Source organism: Cupressus sempervirens, chromosome 1 (genome assembly GCF_028749045.1).
Source record: "Cupressus sempervirens isolate cs-2001-9-10 chromosome 1, ASM2874904v1, whole genome shotgun sequence".
Classification (NCBI taxonomy): Eukaryota; Viridiplantae; Streptophyta; class Pinopsida; order Cupressales; family Cupressaceae; genus Cupressus; species Cupressus sempervirens.
Genome location: NC_143118.1, coordinates 459,374,721 through 459,398,054, shown reverse-complemented (window position 1 = coordinate 459,398,054; position 23,334 = coordinate 459,374,721). Strand labels below are relative to the sequence as shown.

Sequence of the window (23,334 nt, the reverse complement as noted above, 5' to 3'; positions counted from 1 at the left end):
GGGACCCACTGCATGAAAGGAATCCCTCGGAGGGTGTGGATAAGAATGCTAACCTATGTAGTGTAGAGGACCAAAAGAAGGAGAAGTTGGAAGTTGATCAATGAAAGTGATCTTCTTTTTTGGGAAAAGACCTAGAGGGAAGTCTTCTTTTCCTCTGGTAACATCGAAATCCTACTAGGAAAAATGTGAGTTTCAAATCTTTATACTAGATTTGATTGTTGATTATTCTATTTCGATAATGGATTTTACTCTAGTTGGTAAATTTCTGGGGGCTAGGCCTAATATTGATGCATTGAGAAAAATGATCAAAATAAAATGGGCTCTTCGTGGTCAAGTGGATATTGCACTTATAATGAATGGTTTATTTTCCTTTGTTTTTACATGTAAGAAATATTTAAACATGGTGGTATGTGGTGGACCTAGGTCATTTGGTAATAGTATTTTAATGATAAAAAAATGGGAATCTAATATGGATTTGTCTAATGCCTTCTTCCTAACGACTTTGGTTTGGGTGAGACTACCTGGTTTACCCCTTGATTTCTAGCATGACGAAATCTTCAAGGGGATAGCTGGATCTTTTGTTGAACTTATAGCTATTGACAATGTTACGGCCTCAAGATCAAAACTTTAGTGTGCCAAAATCTATGTGAAAGTCCCTCATATGAAGAACCTTCCCCAAAAGGTGGAATTGAATTCAAAATTTGGTAAAAGGATGCAAGAGATAATCTTTGAAGATCTTCCAAATGCTTTTTTTGTCCATAAAAAATAGGGACATTGGGTGAAAATTTTCCTTTGAAAATTAATAATCAACCTAAGCTAGTAAATGTGGAAAAAAAGATAGAAACTAAGATCCAGCAAAGGGAAAGGGTATGGAGACCTAAAGCAATGCTTGAAAAGGTGATTGAAGGTAAAGATATTCTAGATAATCAAGTTTTAGGACTGTAGAAGGAAGTAGAGGAGACTTCAAGTGTTGGAATTACAAGTGGAAAGAAAGTAAACTTCTGAGAGTGGGGGTGAATTAGGAATTTAAACTTGAACCCATAAAACTTCACCATTCATACATCACATGCATTAATATATTGAAATAACTTGTAAAGAATATACATTAATCATGTAAACATGTAATAAAACACACACATAACACTAAATATGATTACCCAGAAACCCTCCAAGTGAGAAGGTAAAACTAGGGTGGGGATGACACCCACAAATCTTCACTACTACAACCATAAAGTGTATCCAATTAAGGTTAAAATGGTTTGAACATGAATCATGGTCTGCCCTATGAAAGGCCTAACTTGTTAAAGGCTTAAAAAGACTGTTAAGTCCCACCTTATGAGAGGATTTCAACACCCTGTTGGAAGTGTGTCTAGTTAGAGGACTTCAACTTACAATTAAGTAAGCACCTTGATAGAGGATTTATTACAACCTGTTAGGACTACTTTGTGAAGAGATTTAACTAAAATCACCTGTCAAAATGTCTCAGCATAGATCCTACAATTGGCACTTGCTTTCCTGATAATAGATCACCTCTGCACAATCTCTAATTGATCCTTCACAATCTTATGTATCATTGTTGTATCCTTCTCTATCCTCTATTCTTCTCGAACATATTTTGCAATTTACTCTCACTTCTAATTCACCTTGAATGCTCTACAAACTATCTTGTTCACTTCTCCAATTTGATCATTCACCCCTTCTTACACCATAAAGAGTTTAGGGCTTTGTCATCCTTAAGAAGACTCTAGTGGCTTAGGGTTAGGTATGAATCTACAACTGAGATTCATCCATTTTGTTGCTTAAACCTTCACATTTTTTAATTTTTTGCATGCAATTGCATATGGAATCCACATATAGATTTGTCTTTATCTCCAAAAGACCATAATATATCCTTAAGTTAGCTTTAAAATGGTTTACATAGTTGTTTGTGCCATTACAAACAACTATGTCAAAATTGTTTTACTTGACATATGAAGTCACTGATGCTTGGCACACATTGTATTTCTTCTTTTGACTTAGCACTTGCACTACTTGACATCGATTGTTTACTCGACACTTGAGTGACTTGGCACTCATTGCAACTCGACATGGTCTAATATTTACATGTTGTGCTCGATATATATTACTAGTTCGGCATGAAGTAAATGGCTTAAGTGTGTTGACACTCACTTGTCAAAACTAATCTAAGATCAACATCAAGTTTGCAGGAAAAAGAGGAGGATGCAATTCCAATGAATCAGATGGTCATTTATCAAAAAAATGGCTAGATTGGAAAGATCTAGAAGAATTAGAAGAGACAGAGGAAGGAGAAATTCTTGAGAAAAAGAGTTCTATTGTAGCATTACAAAGTATTCAAGTGTTTGAATCTCGGATTCAAATGCCACCACTTTGTCAAGAGATTATATCCATTGAGAATGCCCTTGAATCCAAAGGTATAGATGTGATTTTAGATAAGAAAGAACCCAAGCAGAAATAGAGTCAAAGAAAGAAAACATAGAAGAAAGGTAACATTTTATCTAAAGGATTTGAGACTCGAAGTAGTAAATTGGAAATGTGCTTTCCAAAACTAAAACCAAATGTTGATACTCCAAAGAAACCTAGAAGGAAAATGTCTTAGAAAACCAAAGAAAGTGAAAGTTTATAGAATATTGTTGATGGGAAACAAGCAACTCTTCTAGATTTTACCACTAAAAAGTTATGATGAATATTATTACTAGGAATATCAAAGGGTTGAATAGTATTCATAAGTTAGACATTTTTCAAAATTTTGTTAGAGAGCACAAACCGGATCTATTAGTGCTTTAGGAAACCAAAATGGATAGAAAGAAAGCTTAAATCTTTTAATAACTATTGTATAATGGCTAGTAGTTCAGAAGATGCCTTAGGAGGAATGATGATAATGTGGAAGCATTCATTATTTTTAGGTACTTTTTTTAATACTAATAAACATTTTATGGTGGTCAAGATTAAGCCTTAAACAATGAATGGTATATTGTAAATGTGTATGCACTGAACATCAAGAATGCTAGAAAAAGGTTGTGGGATACTTTATCTAACATTAACAGTAAAGATTACTATCATATATGGATCTTTTTGGGGGATTTTAGTGTTATGCTTTATGATCATGAAAAAAAGGGGGAAATGCTAGTCAATTAGATGGCAGACTGGATTTTATGGATTTCATAAGCAAGGAAGGATTAATGGATTTAGATCTTCTTGGGATTGATTTCACTTGGAGTAACAAAAGGGTTTGTGATGGGGACACAACCCAAGCACAAAATGGACACAACAGTAAAGGGAAAATTTTATTAACTATGAAAATATGCTAGTACACTTAGTGTAGAGAAACAGACTCCAAAACATGCCCTATGGGATTACAATAGCATAAATCTAGAGATAAATTCTTGTCCTAGTACCTTCTCTCAAACTCCACTCTGAACTGCCTTTTAAAATGCTAGAAATGTCCTTAAATAGACCCCAAAGGGTTAAGGATTAGGAATACATTCTAGAAAGTGCTATTTGTCATCCACCAACCAAGTAGAAGGCTCCAAAAGCCATGTTAGGAGTTGGCACAAAACTAGAAGAATCTAGAAATGGTAACTGAACTTTCGAGTGGCATAACTTTTGAACCGTAGCTCTGATTGACAAACCATTTACATTTTCAGAAAGCTCTTGAAGCGCTCTATAGCCCTATGGACCAGCTTTTCTCATCCCCCATTTTTTGGCCCTGTATGAGGTCATTTAATGCCCCTAACCTGACTTTGAAGCATTCTTAGGAGGTCTCCAAAAATCAAAAAACTACAATAACTTTCAAACCATTTTGACCTAATTCTTTTTCTGGAATGCTCTAAATTACAATTACATTCATCCAACCAATTTACACCCTCTAATTTACCAAAATTATTGCTCAATTACATACTCCTATTTTTTTGGCATTTACATGTATCCCAAGGTGTTCAAATACTCTAACCTAGAACACTGATAGTGGAACTGTGAGAGTTGGAATCTTTATTTGACCCAAATGGGTATCCAGAAATGAAAACACATGAAACAGAAACTAAGTCTAAGTACATTTTTTTGGGTGATATAGGATTTGCCTTATACCTCTGGATGCTCCTGCATCAGTTGGTAATCACTGTATCCAAGCTTGCTTGGATAGAGTTCTTATATCATTGGATTGGACAAAAGATTTTCTATGTAATTTAAGGCCTATCCAAAAGATTAGTTTGGGTCATTTTCCATAGATATTTAGAGCTAAGGCTATTCTAAACAAAAGGAATTTTCCTTTTAGATTTGAGAAAATCTAGATTTACCATCCACAGTTTGAGGATCATTTGGTTGAATGGTGGAACATAAATATTGAAGGAACAACTTTATTTCAAGTGGCTTCTAAACTAAGAAATGTTTAAAAGGAAGTTAAAATTTGGACCAAAAGATTTTTTGGGAATATTTTTTATAGAAAAACTAAAATAAAAGACGATTTGCTAACTATCCAAAATAGAATACAAGTGAAAAGGTATTCTAAGGATATGGTGATGGAAGAAAATGAGAAGATGGTAGAGTACCATGATATCATTACCAAAGAAGAGATTTATTGGAGGCAAAGATCTAGATCTACTTGGCTAGATGAAGGTGATAGAAATAAAAAATTTCTTCATTTGTCAACTCTAAAACATAGAGCAAAAACTCAAATTTCAAGTCTTGATAAAGGAGGAACTAAGTTAACTGATGAAAAAGAAATCTTGGAGGAAATGGTTTCCTTTTTTACTTCTTTGATCGCATCAAATTTTGGAATTGATTTGAACCATCAAGTTGAGTTGTTGGATGTTATCCCTTCTTTGGTTATTGAAGATTAGAATAGATTTTTGTGTCCTATTCTTAAGGAAGAGGAAATTTATAATGTTGTTTTCTTGCTAGGGGGATAAGTCACTAGGACTAAATGGTTTTCCCATGATGTTTTACAGAAAGAATGGAATCTAGTTGGTAAAGATGTGTTTGATGTTGTTAAAGAATTCTATGGTGCTAAAAGGATGCTAAAGGAAATTAATTCTACTTTATTCTACTTTCCTATGTCTGATTCCTATGAAAATTGGTGCTAATTCCTCGAATCAATTCAAACCTATCAGCCTTTGCAATTTGATTTACAAAATTATTTCTATAGTTGTAACTTTGATATTGTTTCTCATGCTTCCTTCTCTTATTTCTAAGCAATAGAATGGTTTTATTCCTAGTAGACAAATCCTTAATTCTATTATCTCTATGCATGAGAATATCCATTCTTTGTCTATCAAATAATTAGGGGTTCATTATGAAAGTTGATATTGCTAAAGGCTATGATAGAGTAGAATGGTTCTTTCTTCAGAAGATCCTTTTATCTTTTGGTTTTAGTGTCAATGTAATTAAGCTTATTATGTAGATGATCTCTACTACTATGGTTGTTGTTCTATTTAATGGGTGTTCTTCTTCTTTCTTTAAACTGACAAGGGGGTTGAGATAGGGAGATCCTTTATCTCCTATCATCTTCACAATTATGGCTAATTGTTTGGGTAGATATATTGGGAAACTGGTCTCTTTAGGGGAAATTAAAGGTTTGAGACCTTCATCTCAGCTCATATTTGTTCTCATGAACAATTAGTGGATGATTCTATTTTTTTAGGTAAAGGTAAGCTTAGGGAGGCGAGGAATCTCAAAAAGGCCCTAAATCTTTATTCTTCTACTTCTGGTCAATTGATTAATTGGAATAAGAGATCCTTGTATTTTATTAATACTCATGTCTCTAGATAGGGAAAGATTGCTAATATTCTTGGTTTCTCTATAGGGTCTTTTCCTTGTATTTACCTAAGTCTCCTTTTGGGACTTAATCCTTTGGATTTTTTTGGAAGGATCTTGTTAAGAAATTCAACAAGAAATTGGCAGGTTGGAAAGGTAATCTACTAAGTCAAGCTAGTAAAGTCACTCTTCTTAAGGCTTGCCTCCAAAGTATCCCTACTTATGCTTTGAGTCTTTTTGAGATTCTAGCTAAACATGTTGCTACTATTGACAAAATCCAAAGGAATTTCCTTTGGTCTGGATCTGAGGAGAAGAAGAGAATGGCCTTAATTTCTTGGGAGAAAATTTGAAAGCCTAAATTGGATGGTGGATTGGGTAGTAGGTCTGTCAGGAGTATGACTAAAGCTTTACTTGCTAAGCAGGGTTGGAGAGTATATCATGACAATAAGGAGTGGAGTTCAATCTACAAACATAAATAGCTCTTTGCTGCTCCTTCTTCACCTAATTTTCTTTCATACCCTAATGTCTAGTTATCTTCTTCTATTTGGGGTGTTGTTCAAGGAGCCAAAAATATCTTAATCAAAGGATGTATCTCACAAGTGGGCAATGGGAAAAAGATCAGGTTTTGGAATGATGTGTGGCCTTCTAGATCATCCTTTGATTGAGGATTTTGAGGATAGAACTCTTATGGATAGATGTAAACATAAATTTGGTTTATTAGTAGAGAATTATTGGATTAATTGTGAATGGGTCAATCTTGTAGCAATTAATATAGTCTTTTCTAGTATCCAGTTAATCCTGAATGTTTTTAGTCTTTATCCTCATATTGAAGATAAAATGGGTTGAGGGATTGAACCAAGAGGTTGTTTTAAAGCCTTTTCTATTTTTAGAACTAAGGAAAAGGGAATGAGACCTTTATGGGCTAAAGCTTGGATTAAAGGGCTTACTCCTACAATAAATATTTTTTTCTAGATCTTGCTTCAAAAAAAAATCTTAACTTTGGACAATCTGAAAAAGAGAGGGGTTTATGTGGTTAACAGATGTTTTCTATGCAAAAGGGAATCTAAAGATAGGAATTGCCTCTTCTTAAACTGCAGGTTCAATCAGAAAGTTTGGAGTTATATCCTTCTCTATTAGAACTTATATTGGGTTTAGCATAATAATATTCATCAATGTTTCCAGAGTTGGACTTGTCCTTCAAAGGATGCTAATATTGGTTTTTTGTGAAAAATTTCTCTACCCCATCTCTAGTGGGAAATCTGGAAAGAAAGAAATAATAGAATTTTCAAAGAAAAAGAAATTCCTAAATGGTTTCTCAGTGATAATATTATTAGAGCCATCAAGGAAAATTTCAATTCTTATAGCAAACTAAGTGATGAAACTCAAATTAACAATCCTATGAAGACTAAAAGCTATAAAACTAAAATTGATCATCAGAGACAAAATTTTAAATGAGATTTTCCACCTATGGGCTAGATTAAAGGAAATTTTGATGGTGCTACTAAAAGTAATCTTGGTAAAGATGGTTGTGGAGGGGTGTTGAGGGACCATACTAGTAGAATTGTTGATGATATTGCCATTCCTATAGGGATTTCTACTAGCCATAAAGAAGAGGCTATGGCTGCTTTGTATACCATGAGGTTGGTAGTGGATTCTAGTTATCAGAATCTTTGGTTGGAAGGAGATTCACTTAACATTATTAATATGCTTAATAATAAGAGCATGGTTACTTGGACTATTGAGGGAAGTATAATGGAAATTAAAAACCTTTTTAATAAATTTGATAATGTTTTATTTTCTCATATTTTGTGGGAGGGTAAATTAGTTGCTGACTAGATTGCCAACCAAGTTGTCTATAGGGAAAGTAAGCTGAGTTGGCAAGTTGACCAATGCAAGGAAGTGGAGTTGACGGCGATAGCTAATTATGACAAGACATATGCTAGAGAAGGAAAGATTTTCTACGATTAGAAATTTTATTAATGGGAGTGATAGGTTTACAAAGGATAGCTTGAGTTTCCATAGGAAGTACTTTGGTGCTATTATGACTTGCACTCTTCATGCATATAAGGTTAATAGCTCCTCAGTAATCATTAAATCTTTACTCTTTTTTCTGGTTTCCATTTCTCAGGTGAATTGCAGGGGAAAACAAGATTTCAAGATGGGAGGGGAAACTAGAAAGCAAGAACTGAGCAGTTGTAGGGAATGGAAGGCTAATGCTTCTATGTGGGAGATTTTGCAAAAAGAAAAAGTGATGAATTACATTAAGAGGCTCCATGGGTATAAACCTCACATTACAGAGGCCTTTTTTCAAAAATTGGTTTGAAGAAAGGGTCACTTTGCATGGGGTCATGGTGAAATTGATTGAGGAGTTTATGTCTGAGCTTATGGGGCTTCCCATGGAAGGGATAAAATTCAGTAAGGAGACTACTATTTTGAATGTGGTGTCCTAAAGACGAAAATTGGAGAAAAATGGTGACTTCTATGACTTGAAACAAATTAAGGTCATCTACGGGGATGTGTTGTCATGTATCTATGACTACTTCATTCTTGATGGTAGGGAAAAGAGAGTTCATAAATTTTACTCTATTTTCCTAAATCATTTTAAGCACAAATATATGATTTCCTTTTCATTTTATCTGAAGTATTGTCTGCTACAAAGCCTCTATGCTCATAGGAAGAAAGATTCTCATCCTGTACTTCATGAAAGTTTAATTTTACTTATTGAAAACTTCTGTAAAAGTAATGCCATTAAGCCCTCTCCAGTTTCAGAGAAGAGGAAAGGGTCTAGTAATGATCCTCATTCTAAGAGAATTAAGGTTAAAAGCGAGGAGACTAGTGAGACTAAGAAAGTTATCAAATAGGAGAGGAATAAGAAAAATGTGGAGGATATCATCGAATTTGAGAATTTTAACAATGATGAAAAGATGGAAATGGGTGAACTTAGTTCCAATTTGGATGGATACTCTGGGAGTAAAGGGGTGTCGACTAGTAAAGATAATGTGGAGGGTAGCAAGGATAGAATTACTAAATCAAATGTTGGGTCAAAAGCCCTTGGGGAGGATGAAGAGAAATAGAGTGCTCACCCTACCCACCCAAAGAGGAATGTCAGTAAGGAGAAAATGGAGGAGGGAACTGGTAAGGATATTGAAGATAAAGATCTTGCTGCTAAGGACAAAAACCTAAGTAAAGAGGAAAAGGAGGAGAGGACAAAGAAGTAGGATATCAATTTTGATATCCAAATCAATACAGTTACCACTGCCATTGATTCTGAGATTAGGGTTGTTGTTGATGGCAGGAAAGATTCTCATTAGGCTAAATTATTCTTTCTTCACACTACTAAGCTTAAATTGGAGGCTCCCCTTCAGGGTGATTCATAGCTTTACAATGAAATAATGGTTCCCAAGAAGAAAGAGAGGGTTACGCAGAAAGAGCTGGACTATGAATGCACCATGAGAGCTCAAATGGAAGTATAAATAGGTAACATCATCGATAAGCTCAAAGATTACAAGTAGGAGCTCCATTACTTAATTAAGGAAAGTGGTCAAAGAATAGAACAGTTCACTTCTAGTCTGTGTGTAGTAGCGACCAGTCTAGGTAAGAAGAGTAACAAGGAGATAATATCTCCTAGTAATGTGGGATTGGGGAGTCCAAGTGGTCCTAGTAAGAGAACGAGGTAGAACACAAGGAAAAAGACCACTAAGGCTCTTGAGACACCTATTTTAGCTTTGGCAGACATTATCCAAAGTATTGCAGAAGTAGATAAATAGGTGGAAAATATCATCAAAGAGTTGTTGTAGGCATTGGTTACAGAGCAAGTCTACTGGGTGCTGGTCTGGATGGTTAAACTAGTTTCTGCTTTTTGTTTTCCAGCTTGTTTAAAACTTTAGGTTTCAAGTCCTTGTAAAACCTTTTTTTTTTTTTATGGTTTAAACTTCTAGTTTCAGGTCCCTATAAAACCTGGTTTCTTTTTTTAAAACTTTAGGTTGTAGCTCCTTGTAAAACCTGGTAGTGCTTAATGCTTATCTTTAGTTTTTTGTAAAGGGTTTTGAGTCCTTTCAAAACTTGATTTTACCTTAATCTAAAACAAATACCAAATTTTGTAATAATTTAGTCGTTTGACATTTTGTCAAATACATTGTAAGAACACTCTGATACCACTGAAATATCCCTTGACAATTTGCACCTCAACTTGTTGATTTATAGCTCAAGGAATATTGTCAAACACTTCCAATACAATCTGTATGCTTGTTGTTTATGAGTTTCAAATTGATTATGCTTTCTTGAAATGATATCAAAGGGAATCTAAAAGCATGTAATTGATTACTACTATATCTAAGCAAAGAACTAAATGCATATGAAATTCTCTTTTGGCTTTTCAAATGCATATATTTGAATTCTAAATAAAAAAATGTGCACTTATAGCTAATTGGTATTTTATCAAACACTTGGCATGCATACTATTATGTCAATCATGAAAGATATAAATATGCACATTACATCAAATATATATGGACCTATAACTTATCACTCTTTTTGTGAGATGTTTTCTAATTCAATGCTTAACATAATATTCAAAGGCTCTTGGCTTTGCAACCCCAAAAATTTAAGTACAAATGACATTATAAATCTGATATAAAATGTTCATCTACAACTACCTTATGATAGCCACCTTTACAATGCCAAATGACCAATTTAAATGATGCAAATTGAATGTAGAACCTGGTATACAAATTGCCCAATGAAGGGGATTAAATTGCAATTATAATCAAGCCAAGTACTATAACATGGGTACTGCTCATGACACTATAGCAACCAACAATAATTGTATTCTCCAATTTAAGCACAAATGAAAGGACTAAAGAATCCCTTCCAATTTGCAACCCTTCGGAGGATATTTCACCACTTCAATTATGCTAATCTATGAGAGTTTTCATTCCCAAAGACCAAGTAGATAATATGCAGAAACCTTTGGCTCCACAAAACTCATCAAATGCAAATGACAATAATCGAGTGAGAAGAAAAGAACCTCTCATGTTAATTTATTCTTTCCTTGTGGGAGCTCACTTAATTTTCTCCCTAATGTGGGATAAAAGATATTCTTATATTTGCACTTTATTATAATATTAAATTATGCCTCATCATAAAGTGTCAATCCCTATGAATAAAACCCTCTAACCACCATATTAGCCTACGATGGTCACAATAATAAGCTAATCTCTGAAACTCTAATGCTTCCAAAAAAAATGGGGACATTCCATTCAGCACTTTGCTCTTCTTTAAACTAGAGCATATAAATGTTTCTCTTTTTAGACCTATCTGATTGTTATTGTTTTCCAATAAGACTCTACATTAAAAGACTTCCTAGATCCATAACTGTATTTTCATCTAAAAGATAAATAGCTTAAAAAATGAAATGACTCATACATTAAAAGGATTGACCCTAAAAAGAATCCCAAATTTTATATATTTCAACTATTGGATGACAACATCAGAATTCTTGAATGACAAGCACATGGCTTTTGAAGAAGGCATGAACCACATGTCTAGTTGTTTAACGTCTATCCAAAAGTATAAAATGCATACATATTGGTGAATCTAATTCAATGCATTCATGTGAGGCTATTACTAGTAGAATATCCCTCCAAGAATTGGAATGACACTTTTGACTTCTTTGGATTAAGGTTTTTTTATTGTAAGGTTAAAATATGTTTACTTTATTCAAAATTAGAGTAAGAGTGTCATTAATTGTCATGTTAGAATTATGATGCATTTTTATCATGGCTGTGACTGTTGAGTCCGATGTGAAGTAGGTGTTGCATATGGCAAGGTAATTGTTATGGATGAGTTGTGTATTGTTTTTGTGGAAGTTGTTATGTTCAACATATCATGAGACTAGCAAGTTATTGTTTGTCATATCATGCACTTATTTGATATTGGAATTTGTTTTGGAAATCATGAATGCTCTTCTGAGCTCTATAAATATGGCTTCTTACCCATGTCATTATATGAATTCTTGAGTGCAATTTCTAGTTAATATTAAATGTGAATGTTAACATGGAAATTTTCAATTAACACAGAAAGATTAAGCATGAGCTGAAATAAACAACAATTGCTTATTGGAAAAAAAAGAAGTGAAAAATCACCCATGTCTCAATAAATTGTCTTATATTTTTTCTAAGTATTCTCTACAAAATAAGTAGACAACGATCTCCACAAATACTTTTTTTTGTGTATGAGAATTTATCTACAATTTTATATTCTTGTATTAACTAGTGAAAGCATTGGCTCTAAGCACTACAGTGCAACAATTAGTTATTGATGGTAAGGCAATTGAATCTAACTTTTGAAATGTGATTTTTTCCCTTAAATATATTTTATGGTAATATATTTACTAGTATACATCTAGTATGATTTGTTTATGGCTTTATGGCTCGTTTGTTTGTTGAAATAGGAATAGGAAAATTAGAATTGATTTGGTATTCTCTATTTGGTCTGCCAAATCAGAATAGGGAATATGGAATTCTATTCCAATTTTACCCCAAAAATAAGGATATGTCCATTCCAAAAAAAGATATCATTGGAATGGCCCATTCCTATTCCACATAATATTTTTTCAAAATTTTACAATTATTTGGAGTCCGTTATTTGGAGTCTATCATCATTTTCACTGTTCCCACCGAGGTTGTGGAGGAGGGTTTATGAGGTGCCCAAAAAGTTTTCAGAGGCACCCACAAATATTTTATAGGCACCCATAGATTGAAAAAAACAAAACCACCATTACACAAATATCAAACCAGTTCTGCTTTTGAAAGGTATGAGAAGGGTTTTTTTTTTTTATTACGGTTTGTTTTTTTCTTCTTCTCGACAATAAAGATATTAGAATGTAAAGTTAGGATGTCTCTTGAATTGACTACTTTACAAATTCCTACTGCAAAACCAGAGAATCCGATCGTAATAGATGAGGAGAAAACACAAAAAAATGAAGAGAATAGATTATAAATTTTTTCAATGGGCTGAGGATGGCAACGCAAATGAAAACTATGAATATCACATGTAGTAATTCCACTTGAAATCTTGAGCTAATGGGAGTAAGAAATAATAGAGCCTTTTTCGTTTATGAGGTATGAATTACCATTAAAATATAAACTTAACTATATTCCAATTTCAATTTTGTACAACCAAACAAGGGAGTAACATGTTCCCAATCAAATACCAGGCGAACCAAACAAGAATGGGATTGCTCTTTTCCATTCTCATTCCTATTCCAATTTTCCATTCTAATTTTCTATTCCTACGCTAACAAACAAACAGGCCCTTATCTAATTTGTACCAGTGAAAGGTATGCCAGAAATTTTTAACATTGTTTTTCCTATTAAATTTAGCATTTAGAAATATTTACTGTACATTTGACCAACATAAATAATTCAATGATTGCAAATTTTATCAATCTAAAAGAATAAACATTCAACTTTGACTTCAAATCTTCTCTTCAGAGAACTCGTGCTCTAAATCAGCAAGCATATAAAATATGAAAAATTGGCTGTTACATCACATTTTGTGCCATTGTGCTTTCTTATATGTGAATAAATGAATTCAATACCAAACAAGGACTCTCAAAAATAACAACCATAACACCTCCAGCAGAACTCTCTCTCTAATAACTCCCTGAATCTACAACTCTTTTTAATGATAGCTAATCATCTTCATCACATTGCTGTAAACCCAGCCACTGGTTTCCATCTATGAAGGAAGCATTGAGGAAAATGGCAGCTTCCTCATCATTCAGTTGATGAGACCAACCTACTCTTCTAGAACTCTCCGCACCTGGTCCCATACATTTGTGTTCTGCAAAGTATGCATATCTGACATAACAATAGGGAATCGCTTAAACATCACACACTAAGCTTAATTCCTAGACTAGAAGTATTAAATGGTCGAAGTTTGACTTTTTTTTCCAAACTTAATTCTTCCCTTACTGTGTGATGTTTAAAGGTGACCCAAAAATACAAGAAAACAAATAGAATCACACATTCTATCCAACACAAAATAAACATATCATCAAGAGAAACAAGCAAAAGAGATTATTTTTAAAAATGATTGGATCCCATATTACATACTGGTCTATAGTAGTGTTCCCCCAATCTGACCATCCTTGTGGAGAAACAATGGCATCCATCTGTGTGTAGCTAAAAACAACACGAGCAAAAGGACCCCAAGCTCTGCCCAAATGCACAAGCCCCGTCCCACTGATTGAACAATTCACAAAAGAAAACCCCGTTCTCTCCTCTGCTGATCTACGGCTATGTGCTGTTATGTACCCCGTTACATGCCCCGTTCTGTTATCTGCAATGGAATGGATATGGCATCCCTGTTTCACTTCGACTCATAAGACTTCTGTTTCTCAACATCACATTCTCCGCCACACTTAAACATTAACAATGAGAAAAACACAGAATTCTTTAATGAGATACTAGAATGTATTTATGGTGTTTACCTGGTAGAGAGATTGAGCAAGTCCAAAGATGAAGTCGGTAGATCCTTGAATGAAACAGTGTTGGAAAAAGTGGCGGCCATGGTCGTCAAGGAGGGTATCTTGCCTGCCATAGAATCCACATCTGTAAAATGCAGCTTTGTCTCCTGATATTTTCAATGCTACTGCTTGAGCTCCTATGCTCCTCGGAGCTGGCTCAGCAAAGTTCTGCTCATCAAAATTCAATATGTGTCCTTGTTAGACGTGTTTGGAAAGTTTCTTGTTCATTATTCATTTTTTTGGAGCAATTGTACACTTGTGGAGGTTATAAGAACACGGTAGGGAGAGATCTCTTTCATGGTGTGGTCTATCTAGCCATCATAATGTAATTTTGCTTCTATTTATTAATTATCTAAAAACAGAGTGTAATAGAGTTTTTACTTACAATTAGTTAATAGATATTCTATGTGTTATTCTCTTTCTTAGAAATGGGTTATAATATGGATACTGAAAATGGCCACTCAAAAGAGCCTTTCAAAATGGGAGACGTCTATGTAGAGGGAGGGACTTCCTTTATCAAGGAGGATTTTCTTATTTCTTCTAACTCTTCTCTAAGCTTTTACTTACAATTAGTTAATAGATATTCTATGTGTTATTCTCTATTCTTCGAAATGGGTTATAATATGGACACTAAAAATGGCCACTCAAAAGAGCCTTTCAAAATGGGAGACGTCTATGTAGTCATCAAAAACTTACAACTCTTGAGGGAGGGACTTCCTTTATCAAGGAGGATTTTCTTATTTTTTCTAACTCTTCTCTAAGCTTTTAAGTTCTACATAGCTGCATAGGCAGTGCATCAAAATAGGGCACCAAAATGAATCATAGAAAACAAAATGTAATATGTATTTTAGTTACAATTTTGAGATAAGAATTTCACTTTCTTTTGAAAAATTTGGAGTAGATTGTTTAATTACTGTTATTATTATTTGGAAAATAATATTCTTATTTTGTTAATTTATAATATATTTATTCTTTTCATTTTAAAAGAGATCTAGATAATAAGTACGATTATTTTATTGGTCAAAGTTAATGTCCTGTATTTCATTTTTCATTTTTCATTTTTCAAAATTAAGAAAGTGTGTGGAAAATGAGTTCAAATTTAGTTGTTCCTTATATATGCTTGATATACTTTTCAATTAAGTGGATATAGATTTTAGATGTATCTTTAGTTGGTGAGGCTTCTACTTCGTAATTGAACATTTGTTCCCCTTTGATAAGTTTAATAAATTATTGTTGGAGGTTTTGAGAAATTATAACCTTAGATCTCTTTCAATAACTTTGTTATGTGTGGATGCACATATTCTTGAATTTCCTTTGTTATGTAATCTTTGTAGCCCATATGTCTCATGAGTCTACAAGTTCCATTTTTTAGGTATAGAATTGTTTCTTGTGACATGTTATTCAATATCTGAGTTACAAATCTCATAGTTTATAGAGTCTTTTTTGTTACCTTACAAATGTCTTGGTGCTATTCATAGTTTCTCATTCAATAATTTGGCTAAGTGATTAGTCTTTCCAAGATGCCTCCAATGTCCTGTCTATCAACTTTGTAGATTTCAATACATGTGAGCCTTCTACTTTTGTTGGCCTCACTTGCCCTTTTGATTGGCTTTACAATCCTTCTCATCCTATTGACCTCACATAATAAGTTAATAACCTCACAAGTTGTTACTCATTTAATGTATTACATAAAAATTTGAAAATGCTAATGTTATGGTGGGCCCAATCGTACTTTCTTGTCTATTATGGACCTTTTACACTCTTCCTAGTTACAACTATGCTAATATTCTCTAAGATGTATTAGAATATTATTTCTACTAGCATTAAAATAATGGTGCAAATTTTACATGTGAACCAAAGTAGTTACTATCCAAGAGGGTTTTAAAATTTTCCAAAGTAGATGGAACAAGAAAAGATGGAAAATTTTGAAAATCTATTTTTTGGATTTTTAATATTTTGGTAATTTACATCTTTAGGGCCTTTAAAAGATAATTTAGAGTCAAAATTGTAATTAGTTCCTTAAATTAAATAGTTGAATGCATTAGATTTATGGTACTCAAATTAGAGTTCTTAGAGATCTTTCCAATGATGCAAGATGATTTCAGGTTTTGAGCACCAAGTGAGAAAGTTATGGCCCTGCCAAGTTGGAGTATCTAATTTCCTAGTTTTCTAAATCATAATTCCATTTATTGTATTCTAGATAACTTTATAAAACTCATTTGAATTGAATTAATATTGACATTTACTACTCACACTTCTCTATTTTATGAGTTATGTTATTTCCCATTTTTCTCCAACAATACTAAAGTTGTTTGCATACTTGGTATTGCTCCATCAATTCACTACTGAATTCAAATCAAAATCCTTTTACATCAACTCTTTTGAATGCTACCAACCTTGAACCTACAAAATCTCCAACATTAGTCTACCTCCTTTTCCCTTCAAAAATTTTCAGCCCTCATTTAATATTAAACCTCAAACTTCAAAACTACTACCCAGTGGTCTAGAGCTTTCTAAAATTCTCTTTGTTGAAAGAAGCTAAGCTTCCTAAATGAATTTTACATGGAAGTGTTTACTCTTTTTGTTGACATTAGCATTGCAATTCCTTCTACCAAGTTTTTTTTTCACCAAACTATATTATTGATAAAAGAAAAGTATGACATCTCGTACCATATTTGGCATGCTTTGCATTATTCTTATTATTCATTGGTTGATGATCACTACCTAAAATCTCACCTTGATTTGTTGATATTTAAATTTTGACATATATAATGGGCCTTAGGTACTCAAATATAATGGTGGGTGCATGTACATGCATAAAAAGCTATCACATATCCAGATGCCTATAGTTGAACCTTACCTACACATAATTCATATTAATACCTACCAAACTAATATCATCTTTATTATTAACCTAAAAACATAATTTTCCATGTACAGGTCCATTGTGATATTACTTTTGATATATAAATTTTTTATCATGAACTATGGGTGAAAATTAAGAAGACTTCAATAATTAGGTAAGTGCACCAAGTTGGTGTGCAACAGGAAGGGGTATAAGTGGCCACTTATTTTCTCAAATTAGGTAAAAATAAAATTGAAAGTAAAATTTGATAGTTATGGACTCAAAATCATAAGATTTGCAACAAAAAAAAATTTTTGTAGTAATCTGAATATAGTTTCTAAACTACTAATTTATAAAAAAATGGATAAGAGCATCAAATCCATTGTGCATGAAAACTATTTCAGTTTTTTTTCAAAAAATGATAACATAGATTATTTCATATGCATCAAATAAGATGTAGTTAAATTTAGCATTTGGGAAAACCCTTTGGTAGAAAGATCGATATGAGTAATAGCTATAATTTGTTTAATTTTTTGTTGAGTATTTTGTTTTTCATAAATTTTAGAAGTGGGCGCATAGATTGAAAACTAGGTGTTTGTTCATGTGGTGGACATAACATAAAGACAAATAATTTAAAATAAAAACTTTCTTTAAAAAATTTTATAGAATCAAGTTTTGATAAATAATATGTAATTGTTTGAAAAAAATTGCTCAAGAAGATCAAAAGTTATTAAGAAAATGGTAAACATGTCTCTGGGAACTATGGAGGCAAGGGAAAAGAAAATTGAATTTTACTATGTTAATTTTGTCTAAAATAGAAAAATAAATATGATTAGAAAGCTTAGAAGATGTGCAAAATTACGGTGGTTATTTTACAAATACCTACTTGATAATGTGTGAACCTATGATGAAGAAGTTGAAAAACCTTTTTTGAAGAGAAAAATATTTGAAAAGGGAGGGAAATTGAAGGAAATGAAGCTCCTCTCCTTTTCTTATTCATTTATGAAAACTAAGCTTGATTTTTTTTTTTGAATTTAAAGTAAGCCAATTGTACTAGAGGTATTTTCTTTTGTTTTTTTAGAGTAGATGGCCTATTTTTTGTATACCATCATGGGGCACTTGAAGGACTCATGATAACATTTTCAAATGTCAAAAGTAATCTAATAATCCTAAAGTATTTATAAAAACTAAACATGTAGTTAATGGCATTGTTACCAAATCAAAACATGTTCAAGTTGTCCAAATACTCCTAATAAGAGAATTCTCACTATACAACCAAGACATGACATGAAATATAGACAATTCATGTCTTTAAGTGATCAATTAGAAGTGAGTTTTCCCCTAAATTGGAAAAATAAAACATGCTCATGTTTCCATATACCAAACAATTTGATAAAATTAAAATTAAGCCAACTAGGTATAGCATAATGGATATTATGAGAACTATAAGATTGAATTAGAATTCTACTAATACATGTATGAAATTCAAAAAGTGTTTTCAAGACCTCATTAATAATGGGATATTGAGGTAGAAGGAGACAAATCATTATCACCAAATAAATAATTAAGAATGTGTCATAATTTCTCATTTTAATATTCATCATCAAATATATGAAAATCACCACAAAAAATCTAAAATTGTCATGCTAATAATATTCATTATAATAAATATTCCATGCATATGATATTATGATAGGCCACTTCCACTATTCATAATATCAAATGAATTTAATTAAATTAAATTAAAATGTGCTACTTGTAATGTAATGAAAAGATATGGAAAACATCACTATCCAAGGTCCTCCCCTACTTTTTATGATGTTCATTAATAATACCATTGGAATTAGAGAAGACTAGAAAAATATGAATCTTAAAGCTTTTGAAGTGTATATAAATATCCAATGTTCATAAATAAATAAATAGTGTGAATTCATCCATGAATCAATAGTCATCATCATAATTCTAGCTTGTCATTATCCATATATATTCAAATAAATAGTTTTCATTTAACCAAAATGATATTCCTTTCATATAGTTACATCTTATAATATTCATCTACAAACTGTAGTAATCATCAGTTAACATACATTAAAATTGGTAATGATGCATAGTGAGTCCAATTTAAATATAAATACTTTAAACTTAATTATAAATATTATGTATTCAAAAGAAGTTTTGAATCCTTAGATAATCACCATCAAAGTTTATGACAACACATATTGAGAGTTAATTATAGAAATATAGATATTGCTTGATATGGGTCTTGTCTGATGATAATCCTTGTTACATGCCACTAATTTTGAACTTCCTTGCAATTTATTGGATCATATATGGATCCATGTAATGGAATTTTTTTACCTTCCACCTTCTACCAACATATCAAATTCCCACACTTGAAAATAGAAGCAATGATCCTTACTATATAAGTTCAATATTCTATTTATACCACAAGATAATTATGAAATCATCAACCATTTTCCTGAAACTGATGTTACCCTAAATATTGAATTCAATAAATCCTCTTCTTATATAGATCTAATCAAAATTCCATCGAAACCTACCACATTGCAATATAGTTGAAAAAGTTCAAAAGAAGAATATGGGATCAACTATGTCTTTCACAAAAGAAAATTTTCTTTCTCTCATCAATATTTTGGTAGGTTTGTAGAAATTTGAAGAAAACAAATATCTTAGTTGAGTATTGCTGCAGTGGTAGAGAAGAGAAACGCTACAGGAGGCAACATTGTTGAAAATGTAATAGGAAATTTAATGTTATGTTTTAAATGCTTTTAGTTTTTGAAGTTTGTAATAACGTCCTACATGTGGTGGCATACCTAGAGTAGCAGTTCGATAAGGTCTCCAGATATAGCCACCTAGGACCAGGTGTGTGGATCTTAAATTAGAATATTTTTTTTAGTTCGTAGGTGGAGTGTTTAATGATTTTTAGAATCCAATAATAGGTAGTAGGCAGTTTTTGGAATATTTCTGATTTAGAAAATGACTATATAATATTGGTAGAAAAAATGTTTCAGATTTTTATCCTTTTTTTGGATAGAAGACATTCTTCTTTTCTAAAATAAGAAGAAAACGTTTCACATCCTTTAATAGGAAAAAGAAAGTCAGGTTTAAGGGAGAGCCAGTCGGCTATGTAGAAACGAATCAAATTTGGAGAGATATGGAATTTTTTTTCATTTTGTCTTTATGCAAGTTTTCGATAGTCTGAGTTTTGAACAGATTTTTCTTATCTTCTCACTGGAAACAAGTTGATAGTTTGCAGAAGATTAAAAAGTTTTAGTTTTGGGTCAAATTTGGTATGTTTGCAGAAAATTAGTCTCAGTGCGTGGGTAATATCTCCCAAATGCACCGTTGGATTTTCATGAGCTTTGGATATGTTATTATAGGCCTAATTACGCCCATCGTCATTAGAGAGATTGAAGAGTTTTGATCTGGTTCAAAAGTTATACATGTCTGTTCACGGGTCTATCTAGAGACAGCAAGAAGCAATGTTTTACAAAAAAATGTACTCCGATGCGTGGTCAATATATCGGGTTTGAACCGTTGGATTTCTCTCAAATTTTTATATGTTGTTTGAAATCTAGTTATGCCAAATCTCAACGGTTGGATTGAGTAAATCTTTTTTTGGTTTGAAAGTTATTCATGTCTGAGTGTAGGTCTATCCGGAGGCAGCAAGAAGATATTTTGGGGGATTTTATTTTCAAAGTTTTGTTTTGAATCTGATTTTAGTGTGTGATCTTGGAGGTTGTAGATGCCCCTTGAAGCAACTCAGTTGAGTGTCTGATTCCTCCTGAGTTTTTCAAGGTGTGGCTCTACATCATTTTTGGTATCAGAGCTCAGCAAAAGGTTTGGAAAAAAGTAGTTGTGTATATGTTTGTGTGACTGTGAAAGATTGAGAGAAATAGTCTGAGAAGAAGTCCAGGAGACTAGATAAGAAGAAAATAACCTAGCTGAGGAATGATGGGACAAGAAGAAGCAGCTTTATTGTATCTTTTTAGAAGGTATCGGCAGAGAAAGGATTCTAAATAGAAGGAGATAGAGGAAAAGAAGAAAAGAGAGAAAGAAGAAAGGAGAAAACAAAGAGAAGAGCTAAACAAGATAGAAGAGGAGATAAACAATTTGAGAAGGAGACTTGAGGAGAATGACACTAAGTTGAAAGAGAATAAAGCTAAGTTGAAAGAAGTGCAGCAAGAACACAAAGTGCAGCAACAAGAAGTGTAGCAAGTATCTCTTGACGAGAGCAGTAACAAGACAAGCCCTATTGGATTTGAATGCAAACAATATGTGGTTGGAACAGTAACATGTCCTTTGAAAATAGAGAAGAGTGCAATGTTGGAAGGTACTCCTACGGAAAAGATTTTGGAGGCAATTGATGAAGCCTTAAATATTTATAATGAAGAAAAATGTCAAGAGGAATGGCATGAAGATGAAGCTAAGGAATGTGTAACAGCAAGTTCTAAAGAAGAATCTGATTTATGGGAAAAATTTGCAGCCATTGTGGGAGAATGGAAAAGGCATGGCGGTAGTACGAAAACTCAGCTTGAAGAAGAAAGGAAAGAGTGCAATACTATTATTGTTCTTGAGCAAAGTTGTAATAAGAAAGAGATATTTGAAAGTGAGATTACTACAGAAGATCAAGATGATAATAAATGTTTAATAAAGGAAGAAGAGATAAATACGATTCTTAAGATTCAAGATGTGAAACTGGTTGGTAGTCAAGAAGCAGATATGTTTATGGTTACTATTGATGAAGATAGATATGATGCACATTACATGGTGTATAAGGAAGCTCATATTCAAAAACAGAACTCAAATAATCTTAATGCTGATGATATGTTTTCTTCTAATAATGTTTATGCAGGGATGCAGATTTCATGTATAGTGAATCATGCCGGAGAATTTTCTATGACATTTACAGCATTAAAGAATCAAAGCTACAAGGTGGAGAAGTTGGATATTATTTTTGTTTTTCTTATAGATATGCTCATCCTAGTTCAAAGAAATTGGAAAGTTCAAAAGAAGAATGAGATTCATTTCTACAACACATCATCTCAAGAGGACTTGAGATTCATTCTACAGGGGAGTATGCTACAGTGGCAGAGAAGAGAAACACTACAGGAGGCAACATTGTTGAAAATGTAATAGGAAATTTAATGTTATGTTTTAAATGCTTTTAGTTTTTGAAGTTTGTAATAATGTCCTACATGTGATGGCATACCTAGAGTAGCAGTTCGATAAGCTCTCCAGATATAGCCACCTAGGACCAGGTGTGTGGATCTTAAATTAGAATAGTTTTTTTTAGTTCGTAGGTGGAGTGTTTAATGATTTTTAGAATCCAATAATAGGTAGTAGGTAGTTTTTGGAATATTTCTAATTTAGAAAACGACTGTCTAATATTGGTAGAAAAAATGTTTCAGATTCTTATCCTTTTTTTGGATAGAAGATGTTCTTCTTTTCTAAAATAAGAAGAAAACATTTCACATCCTTTAATAGGAAAAAGAGAGTCAGTTTTAAGGGAGAGCCAGTCGGCTATGTAGAAACGAATCAAATTTGGAGAGATATGGAATGTTTTTTTCATTTTGTCTTTGTGCAAGTTTTCGATGGTCTGAGTTTTGAATGGATTTTTCTTATCTTCTCACTGGAAACAAGTTGATAGTTTGCAAAAGATTAAAAAGTTTTAGTTTTGGGTCGAATTTGGTATGTTTGCAGAAAATTAGTCTCAGTGCATGGGTAATATCTCCCAAATACACTGTTGGATTTTCATGAGCTTTGGATATGTTATTATAGGCCTAATTACGCCCATCTTCACTAGAGCGATTGAAGAGTTTTGATCTGGTTCAAAAGTTATACATGTCTATTTATGGGTCTATCTAGAGACAGCAAGAAGCAATGTTTTGTAGAAAAATGTACTCTGATGCGTGGTCAATATATCGGGTTTGAACCGTTGGATTTCTCTCAAATTTTTATATGTTGTTTGAAATCTAGTTACACCAAATCTCAATGGTTGGATTGAGTAAATTTTTTTTTGGTTCAAAAGTTATTCATGTCTGAGTGCAGGTCTATCCAGAGGCAGCAAGAAGATATTTTGGGGGATTTTATTTTCAAAGTTTTGTTTTGAATCTGATTTTAGTGTGTGATCCTGGAGGTTGTAGATGTCCCTTGAAGCAACTCAGTT

The 23,334-nt window shown here is 32.8% G+C and overlaps 1 protein-coding gene across 1 annotated transcript in view; it reads right to left on the bottom strand.

Annotated features, from left to right (window-relative positions):
* Nucleotides 1–13,462: 13,462 nt before the first annotated feature.
* Nucleotides 13,463–23,334, bottom strand: part of LOC149578286 (putative pectinesterase 15) — a 28,096-nt gene continuing 18,224 nt past the window's right edge. The window contains exons 3-5 of the mRNA XM_089799428.1: nucleotides 14,264–14,467; nucleotides 13,887–14,137; nucleotides 13,463–13,631 (exon numbers count right to left, since the gene is read on the bottom strand). Of these exons, the coding sequence (XP_089655554.1) occupies nucleotides 13,463–13,631; nucleotides 13,887–14,137; nucleotides 14,264–14,467 (624 nt within the window). The remainder of the gene's footprint in view (nucleotides 13,632–13,886; nucleotides 14,138–14,263; nucleotides 14,468–23,334) is intronic.